The 19022-nt window shown below is 37.2% G+C and overlaps 1 protein-coding gene across 7 annotated transcripts in view; it reads left to right on the forward strand.

Moving 5' to 3' along the window:
* Positions 1-19022, forward strand: part of LOC138171398 (atrial natriuretic peptide receptor 3) — an 86180-nt gene that overhangs the window by 17688 nt on the left and 49470 nt on the right. For all 7 annotated transcript variants that reach the window (XM_069100892.1, XM_069100923.1, XM_069100908.1 and 4 more), the window contains one exon: positions 10546-10712. In XM_069100892.1, the coding sequence (XP_068956993.1) occupies positions 10546-10712 (167 nt within the window). The remainder of the gene's footprint in view (positions 1-10545; positions 10713-19022) is intronic.

Below are 19022 nucleotides of genomic sequence, written 5' to 3' on the forward strand. Positions count from 1 at the left end.
TGGTTTTTCCCATGAGATATTTCACATTGCCTTCTATTCTTTCATTTGTTTGTATCTGTTTAACATCCTCTTGATTTCTCTTAAAGTCACTGGCTTCCCTTTGCTCCAATCTAAATCTGAGGAAAAGATTCTCCTCATTGAGCTTTTGAGCTTCTTTTTCCATCTGGCAAATTCGGCTTTTTAAGGCATTCCTCTCTTCGTTGCCTTTTTGAGCCTCTTTTGCTAATTGAATTAATCTGTTTTTTAAGGTATGATTTTTTCCTCAGTCAGGCTGTTGATTCTCATTTCATAATTTTCTTGCATCATTCTCATTTCTCTTCCCAATTTTTCCTCCACTTCTCTTATCTGCTTCTTAAGGTCCTCCATGGCCTGTAACCAGCTCATATTTTCCTTTGAAGCTTTTGGTGCAGGAGTTCTGACTTCACTATCATCTTCCTGTTCCATGCTTTGCTCCTTTTTGTCCCTGAAATAGGAATCTAATGTTGGAATCTTCTGGTTTTTTTTCCCTTTGTCTGGCCATTTTGCCCCTTAGTCGCTTGACCCCTGGGCTTTTTACCACAGTAGGCCTCTGCTACCAGACAGGGGAGCTTCCGTCCCAAATGCTGAGGTTTTCTCAGCTGCCAGAGGTATTAGTTGGGTGCCCTCTCTGAGGCTTCCACGTGCTCTGGCAAGCTGATTACGAACCCTAAGACCTCCACCCTAGACTGCAATCCAGATCCAAGCAGGTTAAAGCAAGAGCGATTACCCCTCAGCCTGGTTGCTTGGTCCCCCTACAATTTTCAGGCCAGGAGCTGAAGTTGCCACGTGGTGCTGGCTCTGCCAGATGTCTCACTGGCTTCTCACCCTGGGGGCAAAAGCCACGCACTCCCAACTACTGGGTCCCAAAGTCCATACTGCCCTGACCTCTCACATTGTCCTTAGCATCTTTGTTGTTGATAAATCTGGAAATGGCCACAGCTGCTGTTGATCTGGAGTCCCTCTAGCCAGTGGCTGGTCAGACCCGCCCTGGGGCTAAAACCTTCGGCTCACTTGGCCGCTTGCTGCCAACCTGCCGGGAATTATATTGATTTCTGTCAGTTCTGTTATTAATGTGGTCAATTATGCTGATAGTTTTGCTACTATTGAACCAGCCCTGAATTCCTGGTATAAATCCCTTTTTGTCATATTGTATTATACTCATGATAAATTGCTATAATCTCTTTGCTTATATTTGTGTCATAAAAAGGATCTAGTAGGATTCTCCTTTGATTTTCAAAATTTCTAATTTGGTATTTAATTGGTAATTTAAGATTTATTTTTTTGTAGCTTTTTTTATTTGCATGCCCAATTCATTGATCTTCTCCTCTATTTTATTCATGTGAGCACTTAGAGATAAATTTTCCTTAAGTACTGCTTTGGTTACATCCCCAAAATTTTGATATGTTGTCTCATTATTTTTATTCTCTTTGATGAAAGTACTGATTATTTCTTTGATTTTTTGTTTGACCCACTCATTCTTTAGGATTAGATTAGAATTACTTCCAATTAGTCTATCTTCCCATAGTCCTTTGTAACACATAATTTTTATTGCATCATGATCTAAAAAAGTTGCATTTAACATTTCTGCCTTTCTGCATTAGATTATGAGGTTTTTATGCTGTAGTATATGGTCATTTTTTGTGTAGGTGCCATGTACCACTGGAAAAAAGGTATATTCCTTTCTGTCCCCAATCAGTTTTCTCCAGAGGTCTATCATATCTAACTTTTCTAAAATTCTATTCACCTCCTTAATTTCTTTCTTGTTTGTTTTATGGTTAGATTTATCTAGTTCTGAGAGGGGGAGGTTGTGGTCCCCTACTAGTATAATTTTGATATCTGTTTCTTCCTATAACTCACTTAACTTTTCCTCTAAGAATTTGGATTCAATAGCACTTGGTGCAAATATATTTAGTATTGATATTATTTCATCTATGCTACCTTTTTAGCAAGATGTAATTTCCTTCCATATCTCTTTTAATTAGATCTCTTTTTTACTTTTACTTTATCTGAGCTCAGGATTGCTACTCTTGCTTTTTTTTTTACTTCAGCTAAAGCACAATATATTCTGCTCCAACCTTTTACCTTAGCTCTTTGTGTATCTCTCCACTTCACTACTTCAAATGTGTTTCTTGTAAACATTATATTGTAGGGTTCTGGATTTTAATCCACTCTGCTATCCACTTCTGTTGTATGGGAGAGTTCATCCCATTCAGATTCACAGTTATGGTGACTCTCTATTTCCCTCCATCCTGTCCCCCCCCCATTTATAAGTATTCTCTTTCCTTTCACCTTCTCCCTTTTTTTTTGCTCCTGACCACTGCCTCCTTCAATCTGCTCACCCTTTGTCAGCTCCTCTCCCTTTGCTTTCCCCTTTTTCCTCCTACTTCCCTATAGGGTAAAATAAATTTCTATACACAACTGAGTGTGTATGTTATTCCCTCTTTGAGCTGAATCTGAATGAGATTAAGTTTCAAACAATATTCACTCCCACCCTTCTTTCCCTCTGTTGTAATAGGTCTTTTGTGCTTCTTCATGTGATATAATTTAACTATTCTACCTCTCCCTTTCCTTTTTCAAAGTACAATCCTTTTTTTCACACCTTAATTTTTTTATATCATCACATCCAAGTCCACTTATATCCACACCCTTTGTCTATGTATATCCTTTCTCACTGCCCCAGTAAAGATGCAGTTCTCAAGTATCAACTTCCCATGTAGGGATATAAACAATTTATCCTTATTGAATGACATATTATTTTCTTTCCTCCTTACTTTTTTATGCTTCTTTTGATTCTTGTATTTGATGATCACATTTTCTGTTCAGCCTGGTCTTTTCATCAGGAAAGTTTGAAAGTCCCTATTTTCATTGAATGTCCCCTGAAAGATTATGCTCAGTTTTACTGAGTAGTTGGTTCTTGATTATAATCCAAACCTCTTTGCCTTCCAGAATATCATAATCCAAGATCTCCAGTCCTTTGATTTAGAATCTTCTAAATCCTGTGTAATCCTGACTATGGCCCCTTGAGATTTGAATTATTTCTTTCTGGCTCCTTGCAATTTTTTCTCCTTGATCTGGGAATTCTGGAATTTGACTGCAATATTCCTGGAAGGTTTTTATTTTCAGACCTTCAGGAGATAATTGGTGGATTTTTTCAATGACTATTTCACCCTCTGATTCTGGTATATCAGGACGGTTTTCCTTGACAATTTTTTGAAAGATGCTGTCCAGATTCTTTTTTTATCATGGTTTTCAGGTAGGCCAGTACTTCTTTAATTATCTCTCCTAGATCTATTTTCCAGGTCAGTTGATTTTCCAATGAGGTATTTTACATTTTCTTCTATTTTTTTTCATTCTTTTGATTTAGTTTCACTGATTCTTGATGTCTTATAGAGTCATTAGCTTTCACTTGCCCAATTGTAATTTTTAATCATTATTTTCTCCAGTTAGCTTTTGTACATCCTTTTCCGTTTGGCCAGTTCTATTTTTAAGGAATTGTTTTCTTTAGTGGATTTTTTTCCCCCAATTTAGCCAATTGTATTTTTTAAGGAATTGTTTTCTTTTCTTTTTTTTTTTTTTTTTGGAGAGCAATTGGGGTTAAGTAACTTGCCCATGGTCACGCAGCTAGGTTTTTTTTTTGTGTGTGTTAAGTGTCTGAGGCTGGATCCAAACTCAGGTCCTCCTGACTCCGGGGGCCAGCACTCTACCCACTGGACCACCTAGCTGCCCCAGGAATTGTTTTCTTCAGACAATTTTTGTCCTTCCTTTTCCAAGCTGTTGATTATCTCTTGTATATCTCTCATTTCTTTTCCCAATTTTTCTTCCACCTTTCTTATTTGACTTTTAAAATATTTTATGGGCTCTTCTAAGAAGGCTTTTTGGGCTTGAGACCAATTCATATTCCCTTTTGAGGTTTTACATGTGGGCATTTTGACACTGGTGTCCTCTTCTGAGTTTGTATTTTGATCTTTCCTGTCACCATGTGGTCAAGGCTATTTTTTGTTTCTTGCTCATTTTTTAACCTATTTTGTGACTTTTAAAGTTGAGCTCTGCTTCTGGGGCACAGCGGGCACCAGGGGCCTGGTTACTGGCTTTGTGGGCTGGGACCTCAGGTGCTAGTGGCTTCCGTACTGCACCGGGGTGGCCTGGCTTAGTTGTGCCTGCGTTTGCCTAGGTTCTGGGGCTGGCAGTTTGCCTTCTGCACTGTACTGGAGGCCTCACAGCTGACTTGCTGTGTCATTTCCCTCCTGACCTTGATTTAACATTGTTTCCAAGGGAAACTGGGGAGAGCTCAGGCAACTTCCCAGCTTCTTTCTGCCATCTTGGCTCCATGGAAACTATTTTGACAGAGTTGAGAAGAGAGTACATTCTAGAAATGGAGGATAGCCACTACAAAGGTGTGGAGAATGGAAATGGAATGCTTTGTATGAGCATTGGTAGGAAAGACAGTTTGCTTGGATTGTAAAGTAAGTTCATGAAGGAAAGTAATATATTTTGAGATTAGAAAGATAAGTTAGGGTCATATTGTATAGAATCTTAAATGGCAAACAGAGGAGTTAATATTTACTCCTAATAGGGTAACCCTCAGAATTTATTAAGTAGGGACATGACATGATCATATCTTTCTTTAAGAAAATCCTTTTGGTAGCTATATGGAAGATGAAGTAGAGTGCAAAGACACTTGAGGCAGAAAGACCAATTAATTAGAAATCTTGATTCTTTGGTGAAGGAAAAGGAGGCCATCTTTTGCCTTAATTCTTAACTAGCCTTTAAATACTGAATGGGCATTGACTTAGACAAACCAAGACCTGGGGAAAGACCTTAGATTAAAAAGGTCAACGTCTGGTTCCATTGCATCCAGGGCCATCACCAGTCATCTTGACCTATGTCTTGCCACTGAACTTCTATGGCTCTGGAGGAGAGAGTGAGACTGATGACTTCACATAGCCCTGCCTTACTTATATTCAATTCACTTGAAAGTCAAGACATCACACTCCTGATATCATTGTTCCTCTTCAAGAAGAAAGGACAAAGAACTACAACAGTGTTTTAATAGTCCAATAGGAAACAACGAGATTTGAACTAAGGTGATGGTTGTGTGGATGGATAGAAGAGGGGAAATGTGACAGATGTTATAGAGGTAGAATCAACAAGATTCAGTAGCTGACAAGATATATGGGGTAAGAGTGAAGATTTGAGCGTAATCCCAAAGTTGTGAACCTGGATGGTTGGAAGGATGATGGTGGTATTAATTAAAATAGGAAAGCTCAGAATAGGAATGTGTCTTGGGGTAGAGGGTGGATAATGAAGCCTCTTTTGGACATTTTGAATTTGTGGACACTCAGTTGGAAATGTCCATTGGGCAACTGATGATGTGTGAGTGACATTAAAGAACTCTAGTACGTCTGCATAGCCCATTGGGATCTAATAAGGTCACTAAGTGGGAAGGTAAAGAAAGAGAAAGGAAAAAGGGACCGAGGACAGGACTTTGGAGTACACTGACAGGGGAAGTGAAATGGGTGAATCTAGCAAAGAAGACAGAGGGAGTTAACAGGCAAGAGGAGAACGAAGAGAGAGCAATGCTAAGGAAGCCCAGAGGAGAATATATCCAGAAGAGATTAGTTAAGTGTCAAATGTGGCAGAGGTCAAGAAGAATGAAAATTGGGAAAAGAGAATTGGATTTAACAAGTAAGAGATGGCTGATAACTTTAGAGGCAGTAATTTCAATTGAGTATTCAGTATTTTTTCCTTGACACAAATAATTTAGATAAGGATTTTTTGAAAATTCCTTGATTCAACTAATTTACCAGTATTTCTGCTTTGACAGGAGTCATGAATTATATATGTATTTCAGGAAAAATAATGTGACAAAAATTTAAACACAGTATTTAATGTGGTTTTTAAAAAGATAAAAAATGTGGACTATGGCATTTTTTTTCTTAGAAAAAAATCAGAAAAAAGTGTGTTGTGTTCTCTTTTAAGATTCATTCATGTGTTCATTAATGTGATTACATTTGAAAACCCCTTTTCCTATGGGTTTCCATATACATATAGAATACCTGATTAGGAAGGAATCTTGAGAATTTTCTAGCCCAGCATTCACCTACATTGTCCCCTTAGAATGTAAATTAAGTGAATGGTCAAATGAAAAATCTTGTCCTTTAATATTAAGTCATTTGATAAGGATATTTTGCTCTCTGAGGACCTTAATGAATATTATTTAATCATGCTAATTATGTAAATATGTTTTATATCAGTAATCTCATGGTGAACGATTGGGAGGGCTGAAAATAGGAAAATAGTAGAAATTTGAGCAAAATGTTGATAGGATTTCTGGAACATGAAAACTTAGAGCAGAAGCTCTAAAATATACTATGTCTGTAAAGTTGGAAATGAAAGCCAATGACAGTTTGGCTTTGACCTTCTCCCAGGAGCTACTTAAAGAGCCTCTAACATTTTCAAGTGGCAAAAGCCACAAGAAAATTCAGCCAGTCTGTGTGAAGGCCCAATAGTGCTCACTGTATTAGGGGCTCACTGTCTTCTCTACAACCTGGCCCACTTCAGAGCTTTAGTGGCCTCAGGAGTGTGAATCTAGAATTTCTAGGGGCTTGAGAAAATAATTCCATTCTGGAATGATCCCCCAAGGCTAACAAAACTCCCAGGCCAGAGAATTTCTAGGCAAATGAGTTGTCTGGAGCAAGCTTGGGATTTATATCTATTTGACAGAAGCATTTCAGATAGTATGGGCTTATCTTCTAAGTAGATTGTAACCTTCAAAGAGAAAAGGCAGCAGAGTGGAGAATTCTAGGTCTTCTCTCTGAGATGACCTCCCTTTACACTGTCTATGTCTTATAGGTGAGTGGTTCTTTTCTTGTTTCCTCTTCTTATAGAATGTGAACTCCCTGTGGGCAGGAACATTTTTGCAATAAGCAATAAACCTTTCTTTGAATCCCCAGAATTTAGTGCAATGCCTGATAAATGTTTGTTGGTTGGCTGCAGTTTGAGAGACTGGGATTCTAATAATATCAGTTCTTCCATTCACTAGCTGTATGAACACATAGGACTCATTCAACCTTGTTGTACTTCAATTTTCTCTTCTTTAAATAAAGATAATCTTATATGTTTTGAGACAGCTGGTGGGCAGTAGATAGAGCACTGGGGCTGGAGCCAGGGACACCTGAGTTCAAATTTGGCTTCTGACATTTACTAGCTGTGTGGCCCTGGACAAGTCACTTAGCCTCTCTTTGCCTCAGTTTCCTCAACTGTAAAATTGGGATAATAAAGGCACTTCCCTTGCAGGGTTGTTGCAGAGGATCAGATGAGATATTTGTAAAGCACTTAGCACAGCACCTATACATAAGAGGCTCTATACAAATGCTTATTCCCTTCCCTCCTCTTTCCTTGCCTAGGTCACAAAATTGTTGTATCAAATGAAATTACTGATGTGATTGGATTTTGAAGAATATAGATTTTTACATAAACACATGGCTTTACTATTGTATTCCACTTCTGCAGAATTCCTCCATACCTTGAGGACAATACTAAATCATATTTTTCCTACATTCTGTTCTACTGGGGTGGGCTACCTAATAATCCAGGTCTTATCTAGCCTAGACCTTTATCCCTAGTCTGAGGAACTTCAGATGTGAACCTGTTTGTACTCTCCCACTAACCATTTCTCTACTTTCCTAATGTTCAGCAGGATTGGAATTAAAGGTGACAAGGAATGTTATGCAGTAGTACTTTTTTTAAAAAATGAAACACAAAAATATAGTCTAAGTTGTTATTGAGTGTGGTTTGTCAGTCTCCAGAGCTTTAATTCTGCTTTGGGGGAATTTGTTTTCTTTTAATCCAATTAAATTTAACAAATATTTATTTAGCACCCACTATGTGAAAAGCATTATACTGCATACTAAAGATACAAGGGCAAAGTCACTACCTCAAGAAACTTACATTCCCTAGTGAAGATAAAATATGTGTACAGTTATATCCCTACTCTCTATCTCTGGTACTAAGAACAGTGCTTGACATATAGTAAGTATTTAACAAATGCTTACTGACCAGCTGGCCGATGTCTAAGTAAATACAAGATGATTTCAGGAGGAAAAGAATACAATCAGATGAATTAGGAAGGAGTTTGGTAATACCTAGGGTCAAGCTTAAAAGAAAGCTGTAGATTCTAAGAGGTGGAGCCGATGGTCATGACTCCAACCAATGTTGGAGATGTCCTGTGGCAAAGGTCCAGAAGCAGAAGGATGGCATCTAAATTAGGGTCACAGCATGCAGGTCAGTGTGCTGGAATATAGATCATTTGAGGTAAGTAAGAAATAAGTCCGTAAAAATAGGTAAGAGTGAGATTGTGGAGAGCTTTAAAAAATGCCAGGCTGAGGAGTATTTGTTTTATCCTGAAAGTGGAGGGGAGGCACTGAAAATTTTTGAGAAAAGGAGCAAAGTGTTTGGTTTCTTAGTTATTAAAAGTTATTTTCTTAGAAATATTAATTTGGGGGCAGCTAGATGGTACAGTGAATAGAGCACTGGCCCTGGAATCAGGAGGACCTGAGTTCAAATCCAGCCTCAGACACTTAACACAAAAACTAGCCATGTGACCTTGGGCAAGTCACTTAATCCCAATTGCCCTACAAAAAGTAAAAAAAAAAAAAATTCAAGGATCACAGATTTAGAGCTGGAAGAGACCTGAGAGAGAATGAGTCTAATCCCATCATTTTACAGATGAAAAAAGTAAAGCTAAGAGAGATGAAACTCGAACCTGGTCTCTTGCCACCAAATCCCATGCTCATTCCTACAACATGACGTAATGGGGAGGAGATGCTAAGGACAGTCTTTGAAGCTAAACCTTACAAAATATCTTGGGATTTAATTTTTTATATAATTAAAAGTCCCACTCTGATGTGCCACTCTGCACATACCTGACCCTAGGAGGTGATTTGAAAGCTGTACCAGTAGAATACAAACTCAGGAAGGTCCCACCAGAATGGAGAGGCTTATAATATAGGCTTAGCAAGAAGCAGTATGCAAGCTGAATAAGGTCCAGCTTAATTCCATTTTGAGTGATTCACCTAAGTGACTGTTTTTGACTACAACATCCTAAGAATGTCATTGACTAAGATATAGAGGGGCTAGGACTTGAACTGGCGAAGGGAGTAAGCCTGCAAATTTGAAGCATTGAAAAGTATAAGGAAAGCCAAAGAGCAGGATGGATGGATGCCTGTCTTTCTGGCAGAGTTCACATCAGCTACCCTCCTCCTTCCATATCTGTCCAGATTAGAAGGACCTAAAGGTAAGTGGACATCTAACACTATGATGTCACTCATGTGCTACATTTCAGTCATTTAAGCCTCTTGGTTTGCTTCCAGAGATGTAAGAAATAACATGATGTCGTGGAAATAATTGCTCTTTGTCAGTAGCTATAAGTTAAGATTTGTTGGATCTCAAGGCTTCCTGATCTTTCAGAATAAAAAAGATAATTTTTAAAGCTCAAGTTTTTAGTTACTCAATTCACTTTTGTTTCACTTCATCAGGAATTGTGAAACAGTGATCAGTTTGATAGTGAATGATTGAATGCTCGGCCGAAAGTCATTATCATGGGATTCTAACATTCTAAAAGTCATTTTTCAAGTTTTAAGATCAGTATAACTGAAGAGATTCAAAATACTCCTTAATTTAACATTCTTGGCAGTGTCAGTTTTATAATGTTTATTATTATATATGCATATATGTAATATAGAATACGTAGTATATAAGTATATATAATTACATTTTTAGAGAGGTAGTGTGACATAGTAGATAGAGTGCTGAATTTTAAAGTCAGGAAGACCTATGTTCAAATTCTACAAATCACTTAACAATAACTGATATTTATATAATGCTTTGTGTACATTATTCCACTAACTTCATTGAAAACCTATTAGGTAGTTAATATAATTGTTATTATCTCCATTTTAAAGATTAGGAAACTGAGGTTCTGAGTTTATTACTTAATGAGAGCCTCAGGAAGCTAATATTTATCTGCTAAGTTATAGACATTTTCAATGTGGTAGAGAGAGGAGACAAATCTTTGGTATATACATATGTCCTTCTGTGTACATTTGTAGTAGTATAACATGTTCTAAGACAATTATATAATATAATGCAAATAATTTAGTATAAGGTAACACTTTCATCAAATTTCTAGTTTGTTCTAAGCGACTTCTATTTAAGAAGACAGAAGGATTTTAGTTTTGAAATTCTGATGAGTGGAAATTGTCTTTACATGGTTATTACAAAGCAATTACATCAACAATCCTTTTTTTCTCTCCCCATTTCACATCCATTTTCGGTCCAAGGGCCTCCTCTCACCAAATGATCTCAACAATGGTACATTCTAACTAATTGCAAAACTGTGACAATGCCTATTAGCTCAGCTACTCCAGAAAGAAAGCAGGATGTAGCGACTCAGTAGCAGTCTAAAAGGAAAATGGTTCCTTTCTGGTGACTGGCTTGGAATTGTCAATATTTTTATTTCTCTTGTAGGAGATGGCTCATGGAAGCGAGGAGACAAACATGACCTTGAAGCTAAGCAAGCGTACTCATCCCTCCAAACAGTTACTCTACTGAGGACAGTGAAACCCGAGTTTGAGAAGTTTTCCATGGAGGTGAAAAGTTCTGTTGAGAAGCAAGGACTGAATGAAGACGATTACGTAAGTACTTGATTATGAGCCTAGACCCTTCACATCCTGAAAACAGTCATCTAATTAAATCAAAGGGGACAAAGTCTCCCATTCTAAACCGTTTAGGACTTCCTAGGTACTGGTCTGAAATCCACTGTTACCTCTGTGTGGTTTTTTTTGGTCAACCTTCCTTCTCTCCTCTTGTCCACCCATCCTTCACTCACACTTTTCTGACTGCTACAGAAAAGAAAAATTGGTTTGTGTGTGTGTGTGTGTGTGTGTGTGTGTGTGTGTGTGTGTGTGTGTGTGTGTGTGTGTACATGCATTTCCAGTCATGCAGAGCAGACTTCTCTGGACACTTTCATCTACCTATTCAATGGGAAGGAGAAGGGAATTCCATGCTTCTGCCATGCCTCATTTTCTAAATCTTAGCAGCAGGAGAGAGTTATAGTTTTAAAATTTTCTTCCTTTTGGCACATTTTTTCCCCTCTTACCTTTGCTGCTTTTAGACTCCTCTCTTGTCTACTTTCTTATGGTCCAACTTTTGCTGTAAACTACTTTTGAGGACAGTAGGGTGCTTTCTATACCAATTGAATTCAATTCAACAAGTATTTATTAATTATATAGATTTTGTTAGTCATACCATTGCTAGGCCTTACGGATACAAAGATAAATTCCCAAGATTTCACCAGTCTTCAAGGAGTAATATTGCTGATAAATTTTCTAAACCTGAACTAGACAAATTGATGTTATCTCACTGAAGGTGTTGTCCTAAAAAGGTTTCCATTTAAGGTGAAAAATTCAACCAAGATATAGCACAGGATAAACTCTGACCCCTACCACCCAATTTTATCTACTTCCTCTGTCATTAAGACATTTTTCATTAGATATTTGCTATTTTGGTACAACATGGCTAAGACAGAATTTTTTATCTTTTCTGAAAAGCCTTTTTCACAACTTAATGAAAGAGCAGTGGAGCTTTATAGACAATTGAGTTAAAGTATTTAGAACTACTAATGCTCACATGATCCAGAAGTTGCTGTCAACCATCAGTTTCAGAAATTGGGAGAGACAGTCTTTCTCATGGGCTAGTATAGCCTGTAAAATAAGGCCCAGGAATAATTTGAATCCAGGTTAACCAGGTTAACCTCACTATTCCTTTGAGTATTATTCAGTACTGTAATATAACTGGGTTAAAATCCCGGTTCTACTATTAATTAGCATGTTACCTTTGGGCTTCAGTTTTCTTATCTATAAAGCCAGGATAATAATACTTGTACTACCCATCTCACAGGGTTGTTGGTAAAGAAAGTGCTTTGCAAAGCTCCAAGTACTATATAGACTATTCTAATACAGTATAGTGCCAGCTACATAAAGTAGGTTTTCTAAGGGCTTGTTGATTAAAATTGATTGCTTGTTTGATTCTAATAAAGGCAGCATAGCATAGTTAAAGGGGGAAATGACTGAAGTCATGTTCAGAGGCTCCTTCTGATATGTAATATTTTGTGACTCCAGGGAATTTGCTTAACATCTTAGTGCACCAGGCAACTATCTTAATACTTTAGATTATATAATACCTATTGATAGTCATTGGTAGAGTTTTTTCAAAAGTAATTCCCCATGCCAATGAAATCACAGGTCTAAAAAAATTGCTATCTATTATTCTTTATGTATGAAATATTTCTATGCTGAAATATATGCGTAAACTATCATTATTATTATTATTACTCTACTATCTTATAGAAGGTCACAGGAAGGTTCAGTATGAATACATATGTATAGCCTATATCAAATTACATATTCTCTTGGAGTAAGGGGAGGAGAGAGATGGGGAGAAAATTTGGAAATCAAAATCTTATGGAAGTCAATGTTGAAAACTAAAAATAAATAGATAAATAGAAGGTCATAGGGTCCAGCGACTAAAAAACCCTATGCAAAAGGTCTGTGTGTTAAGGAATAATACCTAGTATAAGTGCAGAAGAGGCAAATACTTTGTAATAATCTGTATGATGAAGCAAGTAGATTTATGCAACATGGGCAAATCATCAATTATATTATTTTTTATTACTCTCCGAATTCATCTGTTCTAGAAGTCTAAAAAGGGCAAAAGAGACCCAGTGAATTGAGCATGAGTATTTGTTTTGTCAGGGTTCTAGGGCATGCATATTCTCAGTGGGTACAAGAAGCTTGTCAAGGAACTATGGGGAATATTTAGTAATCAACTCTATGATCCTACTGAACCATTTCAAAAATAAAAATATTAGGGAAAATATTTGTGAATTGCTGAGAAAATAACTTTATGATACTAAAAAATGCTGTTATACACCAAAGAAAGTCGTCTTTATCAAAAATTAATTTCTATATTATTCTTGTGTATACATGAAAAACACTAGAATCTATCGAATAGGGAATGTAGAAAACAAAGATGTATGAGCAACAAAAAAGATTGGAAACCCCCAGTTTCAGTTGACCACTAACAATTCTAAGGGTCATTAAAATGAGAGAAGTTACAACTCTTGGGATTCTGAGATTATATGATCTCACTTTATTAACTAGAAAGCCCCCACAGTAGCTTTAAAAACAGCAAAAAGTAATTATTATAATAGCTGATGTATATAGAAAGTCTTAAGGTTTTCAAAATATTCTACAAACATTCTCATTTGATCGTTTTGTCAAATATCCTCCCTGATATGTTATCTTTAAAATGTTGTTTAGAAAGCAATGTAAAGTCTTCTCTCAATTGGCTGTATGTGGTTAGATTTTCTGCCTTATAGGTAAATACTGACCAAAGGCTAGCTTCTTAGTCTCACCCAGCAGACTTTTGGGCCATTGCCCACAGCTATCATTTGGCACATGTTCAGGCAATGTAATCTAATTTTAATAATAGCATATGTAAAACCTGGTTTGGAATGCATTATGACTTTTTGTAGTGGATTTGCTTTCCAAAGTCCAAATATAAATAACTATTTGCTATTTTGGATAAGCTATACTATTACTTCTCTCTCCATTGGTGGGATAATTGAAGGGTGACTGTGTGAGTAAATAATAAACAGAAAATAGAGAAAGATGTGTCACCTAGTCCGTCCAGCAGACTGACATTAGTGCAAGATTTCTTCTCTTATTTAAATATTATAGTATTTCTACCATTCCCATGAATTATTTATTCTTTTTAAAAATTATTTATTCTTAAAATTATTTTAAAATCAAGGTTTTCCCTTGTCAGTAATGAACTCTAGAGAAACTTTATACTGTGATTCCCTATAATCATTCTTGATGACACCCCTAATTTAAAACCCTTCCCCACAGTTATGACAAGGATTAACCTTTATCATAGAAAAATAGAGCTGGAGGGGTGGCTAGGTGGCACAGTGAGTAGAGTGCTGGCCCTGGAATCAGGAGGACCTGAGTTCGGATGCGGCCTCAGACACTTAACACACACAAATAAAAAACCTAGCCGTGTGACCTTGGGCAAGTTACTTAAACCCAATTGCCCTCCGAAAAGCAAAAAAAAGAAAAAATGGAGCTGGAAAGACTTCCCCTGACCTTCTATTTTGCAGGTGAGGAAATTCCAGAAACAGAGAAATTCAACGATTCTTAGTATGAAGGTCACACTATTATTGAAGAAACTGACTAGAACCCCATCTCTGCTGCTGCTCCAGGCATCTAATAATCTCTATCTACATCTAATAATAGTCTTTGCTCTCCACCCGAGCTAACCTGGAAATATAAGCTGAAGTATTTTTTTCTACACACACACATTCACACGCAAGCATACAAATGCACACACACACACAGAGTAAGGCACAGTTTTAACATTGTACTGTAATACCTCCATACCCTGTTGTCATGCACTTATAGCAGTAGCAAAGTTCCTCCCATTTCTTCTGTAACTTTCTCACTCTGCTGCATGTGAAGTAAACTGTGCTTATTAAATGATCCATACTTTTTCTGTTACATAGTCAAATAATATTTATTCTATACCTAAGGCATGAAGCAAACATCATGGCTCCTTCCTTAAAAAAAAATAGTCTCCAATTGTCCTAGTTTCTAATTGCAATCCTTGTCTTTGACACCCATTAGAGACTGAAGGCCTGTAACTTACTTGTAGTCCTTGCGTTGTAGGTAAAGGCTTATGACTTACCTGTAGTCTTTTTATTGAGGGGAAATGACAAGATGGGAAAGAAGAAACTACCCTTATGGGCTAAGGGTGGGAATCTGGAATTGAAATGCAAGAGGGAGAGGGAGAGCACATTGGCAAGTATCATGAAAAGGGGAAAAGGAATAAGAGTAATGTCTTTTGGGTAGTTTATGACTATATTTATTCTATTATATATGACTGTATTATATTATATTTATTATAACCCAACTATTTAGTTGGGTTCTTATATTTTGGTTAGCAAGGTGGCACAGTGGATAGAGTGTTAGGCCTGGAGTCAGGGAAATGCATCTTCATGAGTTCAAATCTGGCCTCAGACACTTACTAGCTGTGTGATCCTGGACAAGTCACTTAAACCTATTTACCTTAGTTTCCTCACCTGTAAAATGATCTGGAGAAGCAAATGGAAAACCATTCTAGTGTCTTTGCCAAGAATGCTCCAAATGAGGGGTGGCTAGGTGGCGCAGTGAGTAAAGCACCGGCCCGGGAGTCAGGAGGACCTGAGTTCGGTTCCAGCCTCAGACACTTAACACCCACACAAAAAAACTAGCTGTGTAATCTTGGGCAAGTTACTTAACCCCAATTGCCCTCCAAAAGGCAAAAAAAAAAGAATGTTCCAAATGGGGCCACACAAGAGGGGGATATGATTAAACAACAATGAACATATGGAGTTCTCATCCAGTAAACTAAACATCATCTTCACCTGTGGTATAGTAAAGACTGGTTTGCAGCAGCACAAAACATTGAAATTAGAGATATCAAAAGTCATTTAAATCTGTTTGCCTCAGTTTCCTCATTTGTAAAATGAGCTGGAGAAGAAGATGGCAAAACACTCTAGTTTCTTTGCCAAGAAAACCCCAACAGTGTTACAAAGGGTCAGATATGACTGGAACATGGTTCAACAACATCCTTGAAAATATACTGTGATTAGCTATGGACAGATCAAACTATATGTAAGATTTACACTTACTGTATTAGGCAGTGAGGTCATCCCAGTAATATGTTACACATAGCTTTCTTCAGAAAGCCTGAATTTTATCAGAAGGTTTATTTTTCCTGGCTGAGGCTAACAGAAGTGGGCATCCACATTGTAGAGAACAGCCTTTTTGGCAAAGCTAATGGATTAACTGTGGACACAGCCTGACAAATGAGGGTGTCACTAACCAAAGAGCTTCCTGCCTGAGTTTAATAGTATTCTAAAGTTTGGGTCTTTTATAATATCTGTCCTTTCACCCCTCCCCCCTTTTACTTCACCCCAATTCTCCCTTACTCGGGATCCATTAATAGGAATAAAGGAATTGTTGTGTTCATAAGGTAGCTCTTATTGAAAATGTATCAGCTGTCTGTGATTTGACAATCAGAGTTGTGACATGGAAATGGAGGTCCTTTGATAATAGTGACCAAGCAAGGTTAACAGGATTAGCTAGACAGTTTTTCAGCATTTCTTGAAAATATGCAAATAGATTCATAAAAGTCCATGATGCCAGAATATGAAGGCACTCAACAGCTGTATTTCTGAATCTCCTTAGTGAAATAGCATGTAAGTGTGTGCTAAACACTCAGACTGGATTTGCCAGCAGAATCCAAGCCAATTTCTGCTGTAGCAGAATAATTCTAGTGCTTTTGTAAAAAGGCCCAAGTTGCCGGGACAAAAGGAATAGAATCTTGTCAGCTTGGTTGCTTGTCCTTTAGCAGGAGATCTCTTTCACATGCACTTGTGAGGCAATAGCTTTTTGTTTCTTTAGTATGACCAGAGTCAGTCAGTGTGTTCACATAAATGGCATTGCATTTACCATTTTTTCCTTTTGCTTTTTTTAATTTAAAAAAATTTAATTTTTTGTTTTCAACATTCACTTCTGCCTTTACCATTTCTTTTTAGAAATCCTGGAAAATGGTTGTTCTTATATTTATCTCATAATGTGTACACATACACACACACACACACACATATATATATATTTACATATGTGTATTTATGTATACATGGAGAGAGATAGAAGGAGGGAGAGCGAGGGAGGGATGGAGAACAAAGAGCAATAGTGTTGTATAGACAACTCCATCTCCTCAAAGAATGTGAAAAATTACTGAAATGTTTGGGGCAGCTACATGGCTCAGTGAATAGAGCACCGGCCCTGGAGTCAGGAGGACCTGTGTTCAAATCCAACCTCAGACACAACACTCACTAGTTCTGTGACATTGGGCAAGTGACTTAACCCCAATTGCCCTGCCTTCTCCCCTCCAAAAAAGAAGACAAAAAAAAATTACATACAAACAAACAAATCCATAATGATAGTAATGGAAAGGTTTTCTGCAGTGGCTAGGTGGCACAGTGAGTAAAGTGCTGGCCCTGGAGTCAGGAGGACCCGAGTTCAGTTCCGGCCTCATACACTTAACACCCACACAAAAAAACTAGCCGTGTAACCTTGGGCAAGTTACTTAACCCCAATCGCCCTCCAAAAGGCAAAAAAATACTGAAATGTAATAATGGTGTCATCTTGTCTTATACTATTTAAAATGGTACCCATTAAATTTTTTTTCTCATATTTTAAAAAAATAAGGCAAGGAATAAAAAGAAAATATGAAATGAAAGAATTCTGGAAACTGTAAATACCAGGTCATGGCCCATAAATCTTGTCACAAGAAGTATTAATGAGTGGTGGTGGGAGGAAGATAGAGTATTATAAAAGTTGTTCCAGTTAAAACAGGCTGATGGTGTCAAAGATGTAGCAGTCTGTATGCTGTCTTAGGATAGGATGCCTTTAAGTTTTTCTAGTTCATCCCTTTTCTAATCTGGTTAATGTACTGATATCATTTCAGATGGCTGGATATCCATTCTATTTTTAGTTAGATGCTTTAATTAAATATATCCAGGGGAAGAAATTCTGTAACCTACTTTGGTAACCTTATGCAGTATTTTAATAATCAACTATAAAGTTCCTTTTTTAGTCTAGCCCATATCCCACCATCTGAAGCCTCTTTTCTTCCATTCTCTCCTTATTGGAGATATAGAGTTCGGATCCTTCTCTGTGCAACCACCTTTCATATAGTTATTATTTCATACCCAAATGTGAATATCCATATGTGGTTAGTTAGAATATAGTGATGAGGCCAAAGACATGGTTTTGATGCTATTGAAGTCATCACTATCATAAAACAGGGAAAGCTGAGAGAATACTTACAGATCAATGCAAGCTGGCTGTGACTTAACCAGAAAAACAAAATATATTCTAACAATGTGGATTTATTGTCTTTGTATGTCAAAGAGAGTATAGTCTCTAGCTACCTGGCTAAACATGCTCCTGCCCTAAATAACTTTTGCAAGAGCTTTACTTTAGAAAAATATTCTCTTGTGTATTTTACAAATCCACTGTCGATGCAAGGAGCATTTTAGGTTCTACTATGGAAATTGATTTGAGCAGGTTTAATGGAACAGAAGGCATGCTAAGGCTTTAAACCAGTTGTGAGTCAGGATAAAAAGATTAGATAAGAAGAAGATGAGAACAGTATAATAATAAAGGGGAGTTATTGGGCAGATCATTTAAAATAATCACTATCTAATGCATTATGTGTTGATTCTCTCTTCTGCTTTACTGCCTTCCCCTCCCCCATATGTAACAGAGTACACTACTGTTGGAGGAAGCACTTTATTTTATAGTATTTTCTTTTTAAAAAGCAGAGAAATATTGTGAGGGGAAGAGAGGAGGAATACAATTTATCAGAGAGGATTCTCATGATGGGAAACCTTAGCTCCTTTAGAATTTAGCCTCCTAATGGAAAGCTAGTGTAGAGAGTTCATTCTCTGAATTAGATCTAACCACTAAGTGCTCTCAGGAAACTGAACAGAGCACTTCTGCTGAGGGTAACTCAGTTCTTAAAGGAAGTGAGTTTAGAAGGGCTTTTGCTGATCTGAAGCTTTCATCTGCTAGGTCATATAAACTCTATTATTCCTGCAGATGTTTGTAGGATCCTTGAAGTCCTTGGTCAAAAAGTCCCAATGCAGTGTAAACAAAAGCTCTGAACTGAAACATCAAGACCAGTCAAATGTCAAGCATTGCAAGAGTGGAAAGTATTCCTGAAAGGGATGAACTTGGAGCTTGAGACAATTAAGGACGCTTAATGCTTCTATTTAAAATAATACATCAGAAGTTATCTTTAGACATGTTCACTGCTTATATTTTAAAATG

The sequence above is a fragment of the Petaurus breviceps genome, unplaced genomic scaffold (assembly GCF_028583685.1).
Source record: "Petaurus breviceps papuanus isolate PSGF00001 unplaced genomic scaffold, PetGlider_PUasm1.0 128, whole genome shotgun sequence".
NCBI classification, from domain to species: Eukaryota; Metazoa; Chordata; class Mammalia; order Diprotodontia; family Petauridae; genus Petaurus; species Petaurus breviceps.